Source organism: Fusarium keratoplasticum, chromosome 1 (assembly GCF_025433545.1).
Source record: "Fusarium keratoplasticum isolate Fu6.1 chromosome 1, whole genome shotgun sequence".
In the NCBI taxonomy this organism is placed as follows: Eukaryota; Fungi; Ascomycota; class Sordariomycetes; order Hypocreales; family Nectriaceae; genus Fusarium; species Fusarium keratoplasticum.
In genome coordinates this window covers 5,340,565-5,358,180 of record NC_070529.1, presented here as the reverse complement: position 1 = coordinate 5,358,180, position 17,616 = coordinate 5,340,565, and the positions used below count along the sequence as shown (strand labels likewise).

The 17,616-nt window shown below is 53.0% G+C and overlaps 3 protein-coding genes and 1 pseudogene across 4 annotated transcripts, besides 1 other annotated feature; 3 read left to right on the top strand and 1 right to left on the bottom strand.

The window, feature by feature from the left end:
- Positions 1-153: 153 nt before the first annotated feature.
- NCS57_00159500 (uncharacterized protein) lies at positions 154-3,401 on the bottom strand (the record flags this gene model as incomplete). Its single annotated transcript, XM_053051654.1, has 2 exons — positions 154-2,186; positions 2,237-3,401. 2 exons carry the CDS (start codon positions 3,399-3,401, stop codon positions 154-156), a joined length of 3,198 nt encoding a protein of 1,065 aa, XP_052920169.1.
- A 1,282-nt stretch (positions 3,402-4,683) lies between these two features.
- On the top strand, positions 4,684-6,616 carry NCS57_00159400 (annotated as a pseudogene). The gene is made up of 2 exons: positions 4,684-5,193; positions 5,249-6,616.
- Positions 4,684-6,616: a sequence feature.
- A 684-nt stretch (positions 6,617-7,300) lies between these two features.
- Positions 7,301-7,837, top strand: NCS57_00159300 (uncharacterized protein; the record flags this gene model as incomplete). Its single annotated transcript, XM_053051653.1, has 1 exon — positions 7,301-7,837. One exon carries the CDS (start codon positions 7,301-7,303, stop codon positions 7,835-7,837), a length of 537 nt encoding a protein of 178 aa, XP_052920168.1.
- A 708-nt stretch (positions 7,838-8,545) lies between these two features.
- On the top strand, positions 8,546-10,338 carry NCS57_00159200 (Threonine dehydratase; the record flags this gene model as incomplete). The annotated part of the gene is made up of 2 exons (XM_053051652.1): positions 8,546-8,755; positions 8,809-10,338. 2 exons carry the CDS (start codon positions 8,546-8,548, stop codon positions 10,336-10,338), a joined length of 1,740 nt encoding a protein of 579 aa, XP_052920167.1.
- Between the last annotated feature and the right edge of the window lie 7,278 nt (positions 10,339-17,616).

Below are 17,616 nucleotides of genomic sequence, written 5' to 3'. Positions count from 1 at the left end.
CACCAACTCCTCAGGAAATGCCATCTCCCTGCGGCAGCCTTCATCAAGCCTGGCTGATCCAACGGACCATAAACCCAAAAACGCCTTTCCATGATTTGATTGATTCCAAATTCGCCTTGTCCGAAATACTCCGCATCCGCGTCAGTGCTCCTTTTACAACTCAGGAATACCCTCCCATGTCAGCTGGTCGCTGCAGTTGGTGACATCGCGGACTGTCATGCCCGTGATGTTGAGAACCGTCATCTCGATCTCCTCCTCGCTCATTGCCTGGCCAGCCGCCTTTTGGCCCTCAAGCACATCATAGAGGCTGTAGATCTGATCGTTCTTGGCCTCTAGTTGCTTCAGGAGAGTACGGATGCTCTCAGCAAGACTCACACGCTCACGGCGACCAAGAGCCTTGTCACGAGCATTGTACTTGGCTTGGATGCGAGTCAACTCGAGCTGGAGATGATGAGACTCATCCTCCAGACCCTTGATGACCATGGCCAGCGCATGGCCGGGCGACTGAAGTGGACGCACTGTCGGATCCTCAACCGACAGATCGCGGTCACTAACAGGGACCGGTCGGGGGACGGTGACGCGCTTCTTGCCAGCGGCAACATCAGCCGACGAGAGGACGCCACGGTGAGAAGTGATTCGGCTGCAAACGGTGCAGTTGCGGCAGTTGTGCTCGCAGAGGTTATCGAGAACGCGTTTGGCGTCGCTCGAGAGAACAGGGCAGGTATCCTTGTCCACGCTCTTGATGCTATCAGCCGTGACGTCGGTCACAACGACGTGTCTCAGAGACGTTCGTGACTGAGAGCGCGTGTGCTGTGATCGCTCGCTGTGAACAGTCGTGTTCTGAGTCGTGTTCTGGGTAGTCGATTGCTTCTGCTCTCGAGTCTTGACCTCCTTACGGGTCTTCGGGACGACACTCAGTTGAGTAGAGAAGTCCTGGGTGGTGTTGTCGACAGACTGAAGACCGGTCGTCTCATCATTATCCTCCAAGGTATCCATGTCATAGGTTGCAATGCCCTTCATAGCGTTTCGCTGGTTAGCCTCAGACACTGTTCGGCGCTTGCTACCGTGGTTGGCCACGTTGGAGCTGGTCTTCTGCGAGGCCTTAGCCGGGATCGAGAAGGCAACCTTTTGGGGCTGGTTGGTCTTGGAAGTCTTGCTCTTGCTTCGCGATTTCTTCGGCTCGCTCTGTGTAGTAACGTCACGCTTGGTAGTGTTGCGTGTCTCTTCCTCCGTCACATCGGGAATCGTGGGGAGCTTGGCACTGTCCTCAGTGGGCTCAGGAAGCTCCTTGGTCTCGGTGTTCTCGGCGTTGCCGTCAGCGTCGACCTCGTTAGTGTTGGTGTTGATCGTGATGTCAGGAATGAAGAAGGCCGAGGTCATGTTCTCCTCAGTCTCATCGTCGAGACGAGCAGAGAAGTCCTCCTTAGGGGCAGGGCGGCAGTGATCGAGCTGCTGCTTCAAGAACTCAACCTCATCCTTGAGCTTGAGGTTCTCATCATGAAGGTCGTGAATGCTTCGCTCGAAGCCCGAGTTCTCGCGTCGGAGCATCTTGTTCTCGCCAAAGTACTTCTCATTGTGTCGCACGAGGCTCTCGTTGTCCTCACGGAGAGTCGACTTTTCCTGCAACATGGCCTGAAGTTCTTGCTGAATCGCCTCGACTTCCTCCTTGGCGGCGTCAAGCTCATGCTGGAGGCCATCGAGATTCTCCCGAAGATCTTCATTCTCGTCCATCAAGGCCTTGTTATTCGTCCGCAGCGAGCGGTTCTCGCTAATCAAGGACTCGTGTTCCCGGCGAACGCCGCTGCTGTCTGAACGCAGCGACTCAGCCTCCTCCTTCAGGCTAGCATTCTCCTTTCGCAGCGTCTCATTAGCAGACACAAGAGACTTGTTCTCAAGGTCCATCGAGTCTCGGCCATGCTTCAAAGATACCAGATCCCGTCGCAGAGTGTCGTTCTCGCTGCGGATCTGCTCGGTCGATTCCAGCTGCTTGTGGGTGGTCTCCAGCTCCTTCTGCTTCGTGCTCAACTTGCGTGTGAGCTTGTTGATATCCTCGCATGCCTCCTGCAATTTTCTCACGGCGCGATCTCTCTCCTGGGCCATCGCATCGTTCTCAATCTCGGCAAGGCTGATCTTTCGCGAGGTTTGCTCCAGACGTGACTGAAGGGTTGATACTTCCACCTCCAATCCTATTCGCAAGTTAGTAGGAAACTTAGTACTCGAGGGAGGAGAATCTCACGGTTCTTCTGGGCCAGTAGCTGCTCATTGACCTGGGCAGAAGCCAACTCCTGGTCAAAGGATTTCCGCGACTTGAGCTGAGCCTCTAGCTGCTCAACTTGTTGCTGGAGGTTCTCGGCGTATTCTTGCACCTTATCGTAGTGCTCCTGGAGAGAAATGATCTCTTCGCGGATCATATCCATAGACACAAAGATCTTCTCCTCATCTTCAGGCACCTCAAGCTCATCAACCTCGGCGCGGCTAGCGAGAGAGGGCTTCTCGAATCGGTCGTGGACTCTGCCATGCTTGACAAAGATAGGGACTCCATTTCTCATGGCGCCGCTGAATTGAAGCGTGCCATCAACAAAGTCACCCAGGTGGGAGACTTCTGGCAGGAAAAAGGAGCGCGCGTTGCTCTCATTATGGGCAGGGCTACCCATGGAGTGGGGCGAAGAAGGTACGGCTGTTAGGCTAGACTTTGCTGAAGACATCTGTGGTGAGGAGCGTTCGCGTTGCTCCTGGTCTCGTTGGTTAACTCTGGGGCTTTGTGACGCGCTGCGAAGGCGGTTGAGGGCATTGGTGAGTGACTCTCGACGTTGTTGCTTCTCCTCGGCCAAGGACTCTGATGCTACCCGCGTGTGGACCTTAGACAGCGGGCTAGGGTTGTGTGTATTCTTGCCCCAAGAGGGGTTGGAAAGGGCTCGGGCAGGTGACTTGGCCATGAGTGAAGACAAGTCGGACTCGTTGTCGACGCGAGGCTGCATCTCAGCGCGGGTTCTGTTGGAGCCCATCCAGGTGGGATTTGTCGTGTCGTCAGCAAACTTGTCTTGGAACTTTGTGGCGGAGGCAGGAGGCTTGTTCTCCTTGGACTCGGCGCTCAACGGCCGTGTGTCGGTGTTGTCCTCAAAGACGGGCACCTCGCGCGTCTTGGGCATGCCGAAAAACTCGGGCCACTTGCGGTGAGCAGCCTCCCAGTTGACGGGCAGGTTCTTGGGGGCAGTGACACGAGCAATGTCCTCGTTGAGTCTACGCGTAGACTCGCCGTCCGGGTCGGAAAAGACAGAGGACAGTGTAACAGTGCCGTGGGAGCCAGTGGATTCGGGCGGTGAGTTGAATGGGTTGTCGCGGTTGGCCTTCATTTCTCTAAGGATGCGAGAGCGGTATCTGCTAGCGGCGTCCACCTCCATGGCTCTTTCTCACGCGTGCGGGCGCGTGCGAAGAATGCGGGAGCTTGGAAGTTGAACAATGATGGAAGGTGAGGTGAGGATGCAAAAGCACCCGTGGCGCGCGTTTGGGAAGGGTATGTCGTGATTCGGGATGTTGAAAGGGATCAATTCTAAATGGATTGAGTTGTGCGATGCATCTAGAAAGTAGAACGCGTCGCAAGAAACATGAGAAAAGAAGCGAGGCACGACTTGATGGAGTAAGAAGTGACGGTGTTTTTGGCTGAGAGAAAGAGAGACCCAAGTGATTTAGTTGTGTTTGGGTCGAGCCAGGGTTGAGTCTGTTTTGGGACGAAAGTAAACAAAGCATTACCGTCGGCCCCACTTCGGCAGCCACTAAAAGCGCGCTGGCTAATGGCCTGAAGCGCTAAAGAGCCACTGAAGCTTGAAGCGATTGGGCAGGGTCAGCCCTTCACTCCACGTCTTTAGAATGGAGCGCGGCGCGGGGCTGTTGTGTTGGGTCGGGTCTGATCCACGCTGCAAAACACCCACCGCTGAATGCGTTGGCCGCCTTTTCTCGCGTTGAGTGTGCATGGTCAGAAAAGTAACATCGCGTTAATGTAGGTACAGTGCGTTCAGACACGTCATTTATGTCCATGATAGGTTCATACCTGGGAGTTACCCTATGCTATAATGCATATCCGTGTTAATTCCTCTCCGCTTGCTTCCTTCACGGTAATTGCCTTATCACTGACTTGAAATGGCGGCATCGCGTCTAATTCCATGATCTTGCATCATGAACCAACACAGTCAATCATCCATGTTCAAAACATGCGAGCACGGCTAACAACTAAGACTTGATCTCACGCACATGACCATCACTCCTCATCGCTTCCTTTGACCCCTTACTCACTCACCGTCTCTTTCAACCCTAAAAATCCGTTCTAGAATCCCATCTAGTCATGTCTTCGCAGTAGTTCTTGTGACCTGCTCGTTTTGGTGGTGGGGCAGATCGTCGCACCTTGTCTCGACTTCAGGACCCTGACCGATAGATAATCTCGACATTTCTCCGTCATCTTTCTTGCCTTGTTTCTCTTTTTTCTTGCATTTTCGTATACACTTTGGTGTGGCTTTTCTTCCTTGAGTTTTACTAGCGGCTTCATCCGCCTCTTCTCTCCTCGGGTGCTGGCTCATCTCACTCCTATCAAACTCCGAAACCGCATCGCCACATTTCGATATGGATCGCCTTATCTCGTAAAAACCGCGCGTCAGGACCAGCAAGCCTTATACTTCACTTGCGATAGAATCCTTCTTGGCCTTAAATCAGGACTTTCCACTCTCTTCAATGGCTCGGCGAATAGTCACTGCTGGCCTCGCCAGCCTGATTGCTACTCAACTGACGTCAGCTGCTCCAAGCCGTGAAGATCCTCGTCAACACTACTGTCCTGTCCTCTATACTGAGCCACCAACAAATTGTCGCCCAATTCCGGAGACTTTTCTCACTTTCTCATCCAGGATCCCAAGGTCTGCTCCTGCCGAGTCACATATACTTGAGGATGCTGTCAGTGCCCTCTCCGTCTTGCAAGACCACTTCTTCGAACCCGATTATGCGACATGGCCCTCGGCCATAGACTGGACAGCTGCCTTTGCAGGGACTGCCGTTGCTGGAATGTTGACCACTTTATCCAAATCCATCGACTCTGTGGACCTGGACGGCATCAACGACTGGAGGGTCAAGGAGAATGTGATATCGACATTCTATGCACAGTTGGTCGGCTCTTACTTTGGGCAGGATGTCCTGTCCATCCGTGGCCAGGTAAGTATATCAATACATCCTACATGGTTGGCCCATGGACTAATGTTGTGACCAGGCGTACGACGACATCCTCTGGGTGGCACTTGGCTGGGTTGAGGCCATCAAGTTCGTGAGAACTCATGGAGATCTGCACTATTCAACAACCAATTCTGAGGATATCACAGGCAGTGGCCTCAGGAAAATCATTGAATCTATGCCTTGGCAGGGCTACAACTGGTTCTCGTCCTTTGCCCATCGCTCCCGCATCTTCTGGAACCTTGGCTCGCATGGATGGGAAACCAGATTCTGCAACGGAGGCATGGTCTGGAATCCTCGCCTCAACCCGTACAAGAACGCCATCACCAACGAACTCTGGGTATCGGCCTCGATTTCCATGTATGAACACTTTCCCGGCGACAACTTCACCGCTCCCTGGTTGGCAAACGCCGCGTTCCCGGATAACGACCCTGCACATCTCGAGGCTGCTATGGAGGGGTACAACTGGCTCATGAATGTCAACATGACCAATTCTCGTGGCCTATTTGTTGATGGGTACCATATCGACCGAAGTAAGCCTGGCAACACAAAGTGCGATATACGAGATGAGATGGTGTACACGTATAACCAAGGCGTCTTGTTAACGGGCCAGCGGGGACTCTGGGCTGTGACCGGAGGCGCATCGTATTTAGAGGATGGTCATATCTTGATTCAGTCAGTCATTGAAGCCACCGGATGGAGTTTGAAGAACAACAAGCCTGTGGATGACCCGAAACAAGTGCGTCCCGGTCAGTTGCCTCCCTGGAGAGGCCTCGGCCGAGGAGGTATCATGGAAGAGCAATGCGATGCGAGCGGTACTTGTTCACAGGACGGACAGACCTTCAAGAGCATTTTCTTCCATCACTTTATCACCTTCTGCGTTCCACTTGACCCTCTTCGAGTTGATGAAGGGATGACAGCGGATATGCGAGGCTATCGACGAGTGAAGGCAGCGCATGCGACAGCCTGCAGATCATACTTGGGTTGGGTCAGGCACAATGCTCTGGCAGCTCTCGAGACTCGCGATGAAGCAGGTCTATTCGGTATGTGGTGGGGTGCAGGTCTATTTGATGCCATCGTCACTTTGGACAACGATGGCATCGATCACAACGCCGAAAACACAACCGATTATCGCAACCAAGGAACACCAGACGATGAGACGTGGGGAGGGCGGCACAGGTGGCTTCCAGGCACTGGACGTTGGACTGCATCTGGATCGGAGTCAGATGAGCCGGTCCTGGGAAGAGTTGCCGGAGCCCAAATACCGATGAATAAAATAGATTCATCTGGGGAAGTCAAACCAAAGAAGCAAGACCCCAACGATCGAGGGAGGGGAAGAACGGTAGAGACACAAGTTGGAGGGCTCACGCTACTTAGAGCATTTTGGGAACTGTCCCAGTCATATTGATGATTACATGGAGTTATGTTTACGAGGGATATTATCATGATGCATTTATTAGACTTGTCACTTATCTAGATAGAGATTGAACATGGTTTACGTTTACAATGGGGATTAACATTTTTTCTTAACACGTTAAACAAGGCGTTTCGCATTCGCACCGGAGCAATTGACTTTTCCGCGTTTACATGAATACTACCTCGCAAGGATTCAGCCCTACAACAGAAAACTCCTCCTCGGCACTCATACCCGTGTTGCGCCCCTCGACTTGCGACGCATTGCGGCCTCCCGCGCACACGGAAGCGAGTGCGAAGGCCGAGTTGGCGGGGCTGATTGGCCCGGTGCCGGAATAGTGGGGCTCGAATCGGCATCTCCACGTCGGCGCCAAGCCTTTTCGGGGATGCGATTCGAGATGGGGAGTTGCGTCAGCGTGGCTGCGCATTCGCATGATGATCGTTTCGAATGGAGGGCTTGTTTGGGAATGATAACGAGGTTGAGAATGAAAGGATTCGTGTATAAGAAGTAGGATAGCTCGCGATGGGAGGAGAAATTGTCTTTACATCCTCACACAACTGAAGAACAGTCTTTGAGTCCTACAACAAATACCCTACAGCTCAACCAAGTCCACCAAGGACCATCACTTATACCTACACAATCTTCATCTCTTCCTTGATACCACTTTAAAAAATCAACATGGGTATCGTCGGTCTTATTGCGAGCCATGTCCTCCCTCCCTCGGAGAACTCTCGTCGTTACAACACCAACTCTAGCAGTGGCTGCTGCAACCATCGCATCCAGCCAGCCTACCTTGTCCAGCCCCAGCAACAACCCATGGCCCCAAACATGGACTACGCATACATGACAACAGGACGCTCTTCGTGTCACCAGCGCAAGATGGAACGTCGCTACCAGAGAAAGATGCAACGTGTTGAGCGGGACATGCTCCGCGTCGAACAGAGAGCGGAGCGAGATCTGCAGCGTGCCGAGAGACGGGAGGCCGGAGTCATGCTTGTTAAGTCGGGCATGCAAAAGATGGGCATCGCCAAGGGGTCTTCTGGAAATGTTAATGTACACGAGACGAGAGAGGCTGGGGGATCCTTTGAGATGAGGGATATGTCTTCTGGTGTGAGGGATACACGTCACGACAACGTCTTTGAGCTGGATGCCGTGAACCAGCGGCACACTGAACGGGACGCACCACCCGCGTACCAGGAGGTTGAAAAGAGGTGAGGCTATGGAGAAGCAGCCTGTTTAGATTAGACATGGGAGTTTTGGAGTTTGACTATAAATGATGAGTATTAATGAATATGATCTACACAAACTGCCCAGCTCTTGGTGTTTCATTCAATCATGACCAATCACACCCTCTGTGAAATGCATTGGCTCTGGTTGGATCCGTGCCTCTTTGACCTCCGATATCGAACCCCGCCAGCTCGGCCGTAGCAACCCCGCCACCGCGAAGAGAGGCGGACTCTTCTCACGTGGCAGCTAAGAGCCTCTTGAGAGGTACCTCCCTAATCTCTATCCGTAATCCCTGAAGCATCTGTGGATTGAAGCTCACGAATATCACCTCATGAATGGGGCCCTCTCTGCAAGGGAAATCTCGGGGCTGGTCGAGACGAGCATCAATGCATATTCATGAGACGATAACCGGCCTGGAATCGGCCTCTGACGGGGTTCGGGCAGGCCGCGTCGAGCACATCCGCACCCGGGGGGGAGACTTTGGAATTTGCAGCACGGTCCTCCATCTGCCAAGTGCCCGCTACGTGCGAATTGACTCACCCGTGGTGCTCATCTCCAGAGCTAACAAAAATTCAGGTCCGATCTTTCGGCGGTGACTGACTAGAGTGCTTTGTTGCTCTGCTTTACAACGCAGCACTTTCCTGACCCGACTCTTTCTCTTCCTTCCATCATCATACCTACACATTCCCGCCCACGATGCCTTCAGTACATGAGCCCCCTGTGGTACCCGTCGTCGCCAATGGCGTCGTCAATGGAACCAACGGCGACACTCGGCCGCATACTCCCACTACCGGCATGGCTTTGACTGAGTACAGCGCCAACCCTTCGACGCCGTCCGAGGAGAAGCGCGCTCAGATCAAGGAGATAGTACCAGAGGAGTATCTGCTTCCTACAGGCTATCCCGACGTGAGTTGCGACCCCTTGACCAACATGCGAATCGTGAAAGCTCACCAGTACAGTACCTTCGCCTTATCGCCAGCGCCACGTCCCGAGTCTACGAGGCCTGCAAGGTCACCCCCCTCACCCACGCCGTCAACCTGAGCAACCGACTCGAGTGCAAGGTCCTCCTCAAGCGCGAGGATGAACAGCCCGTCTTCAGCTTCAAGCTGCGCGGCGCCTACAACAAGATGGCCCACCTCGACCCGGCCAAGAGCTGGAAGGGCGTCGTCTGCTGCTCTGCCGGTAACCACGCCCAGGGTGTTGCCTATTCGGCTCGCAAGCTCAAGATCCCCGCGACCATTGTCATGCCCGAGGCGACCCCCAGCATCAAGCACTTGAACGTCGCCCGGCTTGGTGGTCATGTCGTGTTGCACGGCGCGGACTTTGATGCCGCCAAGGAGGAGTGCGCCAGGCGGTCGAAGCTAGATGGGCTCATCAACATCCCGCCGTTTGACGATCCGTACGTCATTGCCGGCCAGGGAACCATCGGGAACGAGCTCTTTGGCCAGGTCAACATGGCCCAGGTGGAGGCCATCTTCTGCGGTGTCGGAGGTGGTGGCCTCATTGCTGGAATCGGCCTCTATGTCAAGCGCATGGCTCCCCATGTCAAGATCATTGGTGTCGAGGCCCACGATGCCAATGCCATGGCAGAGTCCTTGAAAAAGGGAGAGCGAGTCCTGCTCAAGGAAGTCGGTCTGTTCGCCGATGGTGCTGCTGTCAAGATCCCCGGAGAGGAGACGTTCCGCATCGCCAAGGAGGTTGTCGACGATGTTATCGAGGTCTCAACCGACGAGATCTGTGCAGCCATCAAGGACATGTACGATGACACCCGCTCAGGCCTGGAGCCAGCCGGTGCCCTATCCATTGCCGGTCTGAAGAAATATGTTTCTCAGAACCCCTCAAGGGACTCAAAGCGCACGCTCATCGCCGTGACGTCGGGCGCTAACATGAATTTTGACCGTCTGAGATTTGTTGCCGAGCGTGCCAGCATGGGTGAGGGCAAGGAGGCTCTGCTTGCTGTTCAGATCCCTGAGCGCCCTGGTTCCTTTGCCGAGCTCATCAACACCATCATGCCCCATGCTGTCACCGAGTTTTCATACCGATACGCGAGTGATGAGGTGGCCAACATCCTTATCGGTCTCTCACTTACAGCACCTGCTGCGCAACGATCCGAGGAGCTTCGCATGCTTATCGAGCGCATCAAGTCGGGCAATATGAACGTGTCGGACCTGTCGCAGGATGAGCTCGCCAAGAGCCATATCCGATATCTTGTCGGTGGTCGATCCGGTGTCCCTCACGAGCGGCTATACATGTTCAGCTTCCCCGAGCGCCCAGGTGCTCTGGAGAAGTTCTTGGTGACATTGCGGCCCAAGTTCAACATCAGCCTGTTCCAGTACCGTAACTACGGCGGAGACTTGGGCAAGATCGTCACAGGCATCGTATGCCCTGACGACGAGGTTCCCGAGCTGGAGACCTTTTTGCGCAAGATCGGATATCCTTACCAAGACTGCACTGACTCGGACGTGTTCAAGACATTCCTGAGAACCTAAGAGGACCGGACAGACAGCATGAGCATTCGGGGTTTTGCTTGGGGGCGTTGGGTATCAAAAGAGACCATGATTTTAATTTTCAAAAAAGGAGAAGTAATTGTTTTGGCCGTCGACTTTAGCGTCATCTGTTGGATTGTAGATAGACTAGATTGGTTTGTGTGCCTAGGTAGGAAACTGGAAAAGTAAAGACGAAGTAGATACAGTTCCAAGTTCCGTATCTGCAAGAGGGAATTATCGTGGTTGTGCTTGTGCCGAAGGCGGCGTTGGTAACCGTCACTATCCGCCGCGAGATCTTCCTGGTCCCGTTCCAACTTTCCCTCACGACGAGGGGAGGTATGTTTCGGTGGGTGCCGACCTAGATAAAGCCGTGGAAGAGCATTCGCATAGTGAATTTACTCGACGATAGGTAGACCAAGAGAGTATTTTTCTATAAACGCCGTCTTAAGCGCCTGCTCTAAGCGCCGTGAGGACCTACTCTTGGACCCAGGCCGGCCGTGTTAGTTCTAATATGGACGAGGCTCGCGGGAACAAACTGAAAAGATCGAGTGTGTTGAAGAATAAGAAGCTATATCTAATATGTCTCGGCATCTTGGAGAGTTTCGTACCCTTCGTTTTGCAAGACATGGGTTTTCGTATCAGGGGTCGTCTGAGCAAACTTTTTTTTCACATGGACGCTGGGCGCCAAAGGGAAGAGCGCCTACTAGGTCATGAGGCCTTGTGTGTAGAGGTTCTAGGTTCTAAGGAGATGATGTTTTGGCACAGACTTGGAAGGATAGCTATTCGCCGAAGGGTTGATTGAAACGTGATTAGAGTCGGTGTAGTATCTGTGGGCTGTTGCATTACCGAGCTTCGTCTCCGGGTATCGCGGTTGCCTGCTAGGCTATCTCATCCAATGACTTCCATATACGAAATCCTGAGGGTTGGCATGGTGTTCAGCTGCCGACCCCTTCGATAGCAACGCTCTTTACCTCGACTTCCTTACTGACTGATCTCATGGTGGCATGGAGTTATCTCAACATGCGCTGGGTAAATTTCGTATAGGCATGGATAAAACACAACCAACTCTGTTCAAATCTGAATATGTCAAGTCGTGATGCCTGGTTATCGAACCAGAATTCGACATGTCCTTCCATGCCCAAACACACCCAGCCCTCCTCCTTGTGATGGTGATCGTCCCCACGAGTGCATTGCACCTAGTTTGCCTCAAGCTGCACACCTACCCTGCGTGGTGAATGCAGCATGCGCCGGAAGCATATCCGAGATGGCTTTACGCAGGTTGTGACAGGGTCGACCCCGATCCGGCATTCTCCAACTGCCCTCTTTCCGCCATTTCTATATTTCATGAGAAGACCTTTGCAGAGCCCCGTGTTGGCGCAGTTGAAGATATGGATCTGGTAAACATGTTCCAGAGAAGCTGATGAATGGACTGGGCGCAAGTCAGAAGGGGGGTTCCCGGGCGGGACTGGGTACGGGAAAGGGGTTGGTGGTTCTGAGCTGGAGCCAGGATTCTATTTCACTCCAAAAAAAGTATAACCCTTGCCGTCCCTGTGAGCTGAAAACAAGCGTTGTAGGCGGTGAATTGTCAAACATGAAGTCGTGGCTATCTTGTCTTTGACACGGGCTGACTACAATATCGCCAGCGAGTTTTGTGCGGATCTGGTCAGGTTAGAGTAATTTGTTACTTCAAAGTCGACCGCGGGCCTTGGGGCTTACTCAAAAACTAGGTTTATATATGACAGCCTCATTCCCTCGGATCCCAAGTCGGAGGATACGGTCGTTGCAAGGAAGAGGCACATATACCCAAATGACACTTTGTTGAGTTCTTCTTAAGAAGCGCTCAAAGGTCTGTGTTGCCAGAGGGGCCTTTGCCGTATGGGCATGAATACCCAAGACCGACCCCAGAAGGTAGAAAAAGGTGAGGCCGGTAACCTGGGATAGCTCTATTGTACGGAAGAGGGCGACATGTGGAAGATACGATGAAGAGAGTGTCGACAGGTTGTTTAGTGGAGGAGTTGGCGTGTCCCAGATTCGCAGCCCCTTACCTCGTTCATTCGGTACGATGCGGGCGTGTCCAAACTGAAGCAAGTATATGAGTGCTGGCGAGCTTATCAACGAGGTGACCGAAATACCTTGAAATGCATCGAAAAGCCCTTCGCCCGAGATTCATCAAGAAAAGCGTACGCACGAGTATCGGACCGCGAGACCGTATGCCTAGGCGAATTTGGTAACCTCTCCAACTTCCCGATGCCATGCGAGTCGACCAAAAGCCGAATGATAGGTAGCTGAGGAATATCAGTAGCGAGCAGCGGTTCGCTTCCGCGCTCCCATGCTGATATTTCGTGCAACGGGAAGGATTGAAGAGTCGTTTTTGGCGCTTGCTGTGTGATGATTGGAAGAGCGTTCGGTAACATCCTGGACGGTGCTATACCGCCAGAAAGGGTTTTCACGCGAATAGCCTCGGATAAGCTGGACAATCTCCATAGGCAGCGAAGCTAGCTCTGGAATACCTATCGACTCTGTTGTTGATGGCCTTGGTGATGTGAAGCTGCTGTCGTCCAAGTCAAGCTCAGGCGCATGCCGCCAAGGATCTCGCCAGGCTGCCGTGATTCATAGGCGGTCTAAAGCATGTTTTGGTTCACGATTGAGCATGAATAGATCATAGCAATCCGCATGTATCGTCGCAGCCTCCGGGGAAGCAGCGCACCTTTCACACTAAGGTCGCCGACAAAGAGGCATTCCATTCAGCTGCCGCGGGGTGTGACCGACATCTGGAAATAGAGACCTGCTCGTGCAAAATACAGGGCAAGTAGAAACGTCGTTGCCGAGCACTATGGCATGTTAGTTAGTAGTTGAGGCAGGGGCTTAAATGTCAGATGAGATTGGCATCGTTGCTCATACACGCTAGGAAATGCTCATCGAGTCTCATGGCATGGCCACAAATGCCACATCTCGACTTCAAACAAAGATGAGCGTTGTCGACCATGGGTGGTAGTCGGTTTAAGCTCATTTTTGTGCATTTTTAGTCAATGATGGAAGACTTGGTGTTATAGGCAGGTGTTCAAGAAGTTTCCCAAACGGGACATAGAATTGTGAACATGGACAGTGGAAAGGGGATGGCTTGTTGATGAAGAGAGTTGAACTTATTGGGATATCTTATGAGTGTTACCCTGGAGAGCCAGTGTCTGGCGGTGCAACCTTCTACGTCCTTTCATGTGCTGCGAAACAACGACACGCTGGAATCTTTTCAAAGAACTAATGCTGTACAAAGCTGGATAGTGCTGGGAATATACGTTGAATAGCATGCAGACCCTTGCCAACAATGTAATGTCTGTTGAATTGAGCTTACTATCGAAATGTGACCGAAAACAGCGCTATTCTACAATGCCCGCTTGAATAATGAAAGGCCTAATTGAGACATGTCTATACCGGCGGATCAAGAAACGAAATCTGGAACACCCTGTAGCTGAACCACACCTCTACACTCCCTCCTCGAGACAGGGGACGGCATATCCAACCCTCAGGGTGATGGTTATGGGGTTCTTCTTGGTTTGTAACCTCTACCCTGGCTGTTGGATAATGGACACCCCGGCCTGTGAGGGTCGTGGAAATGACACAAATGTGTGTGGGCTCTGAACATGTGGTGACAAGGTCGAGGCCAAGACGACATGACCCTAGTGCCCGCTGAGCACCGTCCCGGTACTCCATGAGAAGGCCGACGCAAAAACCCGGGATTCGGGCCTGGAAAATGCTGACACGGACCAAGCCTTCGAGAGGAGCGACAGAGTGTAGGGTTTCTTCAGCTACCTGGGATGACGGTGAGGTCTGTAGCTGAGGGGGTGGCACTTGAATAAAGTTGTCGGAACTCGAATCGTTTCGAACCACAACGCCGAAACCATTCACATGTCTAACAGGAATCTGGTTGAAGACAAAGGCGAGGGGTGGCGACTCAATAAGTGCATAATGAGGTGGTTGTGGACCAAGAGTACTCCCCACAAAGATATCGCCGCTCAGTCTTTTTCGAATCTACAACATGAGAAGTGAGAGAAGGTTCGGATACCGAGAAGGAATTACTTACCATGAAAACCCTATGGCGACCGCCACGAACTCCCATCGCTACAATATCGTCATTAGGGGGCAGAGGAACATATACCCACGATAGTCTTGGCCGGATTGGGTATGGAAACCGCTCAAGGAATTCCGCAGCGGAAGGCATCTTGGCAGTGTGGCTATGGACCCCATAGAATTTGCCTGACTTGAAAAAGAACGTAAGGCCCGTCGTCTGGTCCAGCGAGGTGTTGTAATAGCGCCAAGAGGTCCGGTCTCGCATATAGGGGAACACGTGCAGCCTGTGGCCGTTGGAACAATGCGGTGTTGAATCTGTCTCACAGGCTCTCTGGTAGGAGTTTCCGAAAAATTGTAGCAATGGATGAGTCGTCGGCGGACCCAAGGGCATTGTGTCAGTTGTACGGTAGACCACAGTAGTGTAATTCCCGTCTTGTGAGGATATAGAAATGTTCCGTATCGCCGGAGAGGGAGTATTCCATACCCAAGGCCCATGCAAAAGAGGTTTGAAGTACAATCGAGCACGGCCGAACTGGAGCTTGTGAGCTTGGTGCCATGGTACGGATCAAGGGGGTGTTACTTGAAAGTGGAAAACCGCATTACTTATCTTGGCTGCTTCCGTGCGGTCAGACATCTGAAGCTGATCATTTAATTCGACTTGTTGGTCGATGAACCGCTCGTCGATGAATGCAAAAGCTGTTGAGCCGCAATCGACCTGATCACTCATGGTGTCCGAGTAGTTCGGTAGCCTCTCGACCTCCTTTATCCCATAAGCATCCAGTGTAAGACGGATGATAGGATCCTGTGGTGAGTTATTGGCCAATATGGGCTCTTTCCCACGCTCCCACGCTGATACTTCGCCAATGCGAACTATTTTGAGGTCTTGAGGGCTGCCATTCCCATTCGATGCTTGTTTGGCAACACTCAAGGTGGTATATAAACGCCACAGGATACTGTCGGATGAGTAGGACTGGATGATCAGGACGATCTCGGTTGGCAGCTGACCTAGCCTGGGAATGCCCAGGGCCTGCATATCTTCCAGACTGGGTTTTATGATATGCCTTGGCTCGAGATACAGAGGGTCGCATTTCCACATATTTTGCCAGGCTGCTAGAATCTATAAGCAGTCCCAAGCTTTGTCGCCATTATATTCACGCATGAATAATTGAAGGCAATCCACATGGATCACCACGCCCTCGGGCAAGGGGTGAGCTATGTTGCATGGTTGCTGAACGCAGTTGCATCGTTTATTGAGAACGCACCCTTCCTTGGGGAATGCTGATACTGGCATGAAGTGATGCAGAGCGCTGGAGTCATCGTTCCCAATCACTGGAACAGACACTGAGCAAGGAGTTGGACAAGGACAGAGGGATTGGAAGTACCTGGTATGATACGCTCGGCAGCTTGTATTCCTTGGCCGCAAATGCCACAGCGTGGGCGAAAGAAACACTGTATCCTGGTGTGGGGTGGACCTGGATCCGCCAAAGGCGACAGCGTAAAAGTTGGACGGGGTGGTTGTGAGAGCTCGGAAGGCTCATAAGGCCCAGAAGGTTCAGAGGACTCAGGACGCTCAGAAGGCTCAAGAGGTTCTGCAGACCGAGAAGTGGTTTGGAGGCGCAAGTGGGACAACGGAATACTGCAACATGAACCCATGTTCTATAATTTCCCTGTTAAGCAGCCCTAAATGTTTGTTGGTCGATGCTGAGCTGGGAACGGTCCGTCAGAAGAAAAACAGTCTCGATCCGACAGAAGCAATTTAACGTGCGTGTTCTAGCGAGCTTCTACTGCCGGGGCTAGATGGTCATGGCGTCGTGGCCCTTGCTGCGGCGTGTCTTTCTAGAAATGTTGCATGCGTCGCGGCTGAAAGAGTGATGGTCTGAGCACTGGGAAAGCAAATGAAGTGAAGTAATGAATGCGAGATGGATGCTTGCAGATGCAGAGATTCCTACGATGCTGCAGTAGATGTTGTGATCCTAGACGCTGGCGTAAGGCGTTCCTTCCTTCCATGTGAAGCTGCCGTCAACCTGTCTGTACCTGCCCAGGTAGTTGGCCTATCTCAGGCAAGCACTCGGTCATCGATCCGAGGAGGAAAGTGCTGCCCGCACTCGCTGATGAAACAGGCAAGGACGAAACGTTTCACAAAAGGACTCTGCGGAGCCTTCTCCTGTTTGGCCAGGATCATCCTCCCTTGGCATCAGCATTGACATCCATTGACAATGCAGCGACTTGTTCCATGCGTGTGCACCGTCTCCGTCTCCAGTAGACGGGACTGAATACTATTCTTGGGCACAAGCCAGTTGCTGTTGAGACGAGACGGCATTGCCTACCCAGAAACTCCCAAATAGCGATCCTGCAGCTCCCTTTACTCAAACGGTCAAGCCATTGTCGCAGCTGTCCTTTTGCATGCCTCGGTAAGCCACAGTACATATGCAGTCGGAAGGAGGAGACACGAGGTCTTATGACCAACAGCCCCCTTTCCCAGCAGGCTGGCGCGGATCCGAAGATCAGGATCGACGCGGTGGATGGGGAAAATGATGACGGCAGAAGGCGGCCACTGCCAAAACGGCCACCACTCACCGTCGAGCCAAGAGCAGAACCAACCCGGTCGACAACCCTGTTCCCAGGTGCGATGGACAGCATCCATGGTAACGGAATCGTTGGTGGCTCGCCAGGAGCATCGCTGAAGCTATCGGGTCGCTTCCGTCCAGCAAGCGAGGTCATCTTTCCACTCGGCTCTCCCGCTCAACACCACATCCGTCTGCTGGGACAGGCCAGGCCATTGTTCCCATGAAGCTCAACGTCAGGACCCCGTAAGCGCCCTGTGCGCGCTCGGTCATCTGCGCTTGGTGCCGTCCGCTAGGGGCAAGGGGCGCGACGGCCAGGGTCCTTGGGAGAGGGTCGAGAGGTGGGCATGCTAGCATGGTGAGGATGGCTCCACGGCGGGCAGCTCATCCATCCACTGAAGCTTCATCGAAGCATCCACCGAAGCGCCAAAGCGCCCACGCAAGCACGCACTGACCCAGGAGCTCAACTTTTGCCATTGCTGCCCTGGGTGGCAACCAGCGACGCCACTATTAGCACCACGCGCGGGCTAAGGTACAGAAGCACACCACGAGAGCTGCCGTCTCCCTGGGTGGTACCAGCTGCGGGGGGTTCCATGGACGGGGCGGGCGTCCTGCCCAGGTCGGGATGGACTTGTCCTGTATCGCCAATTTG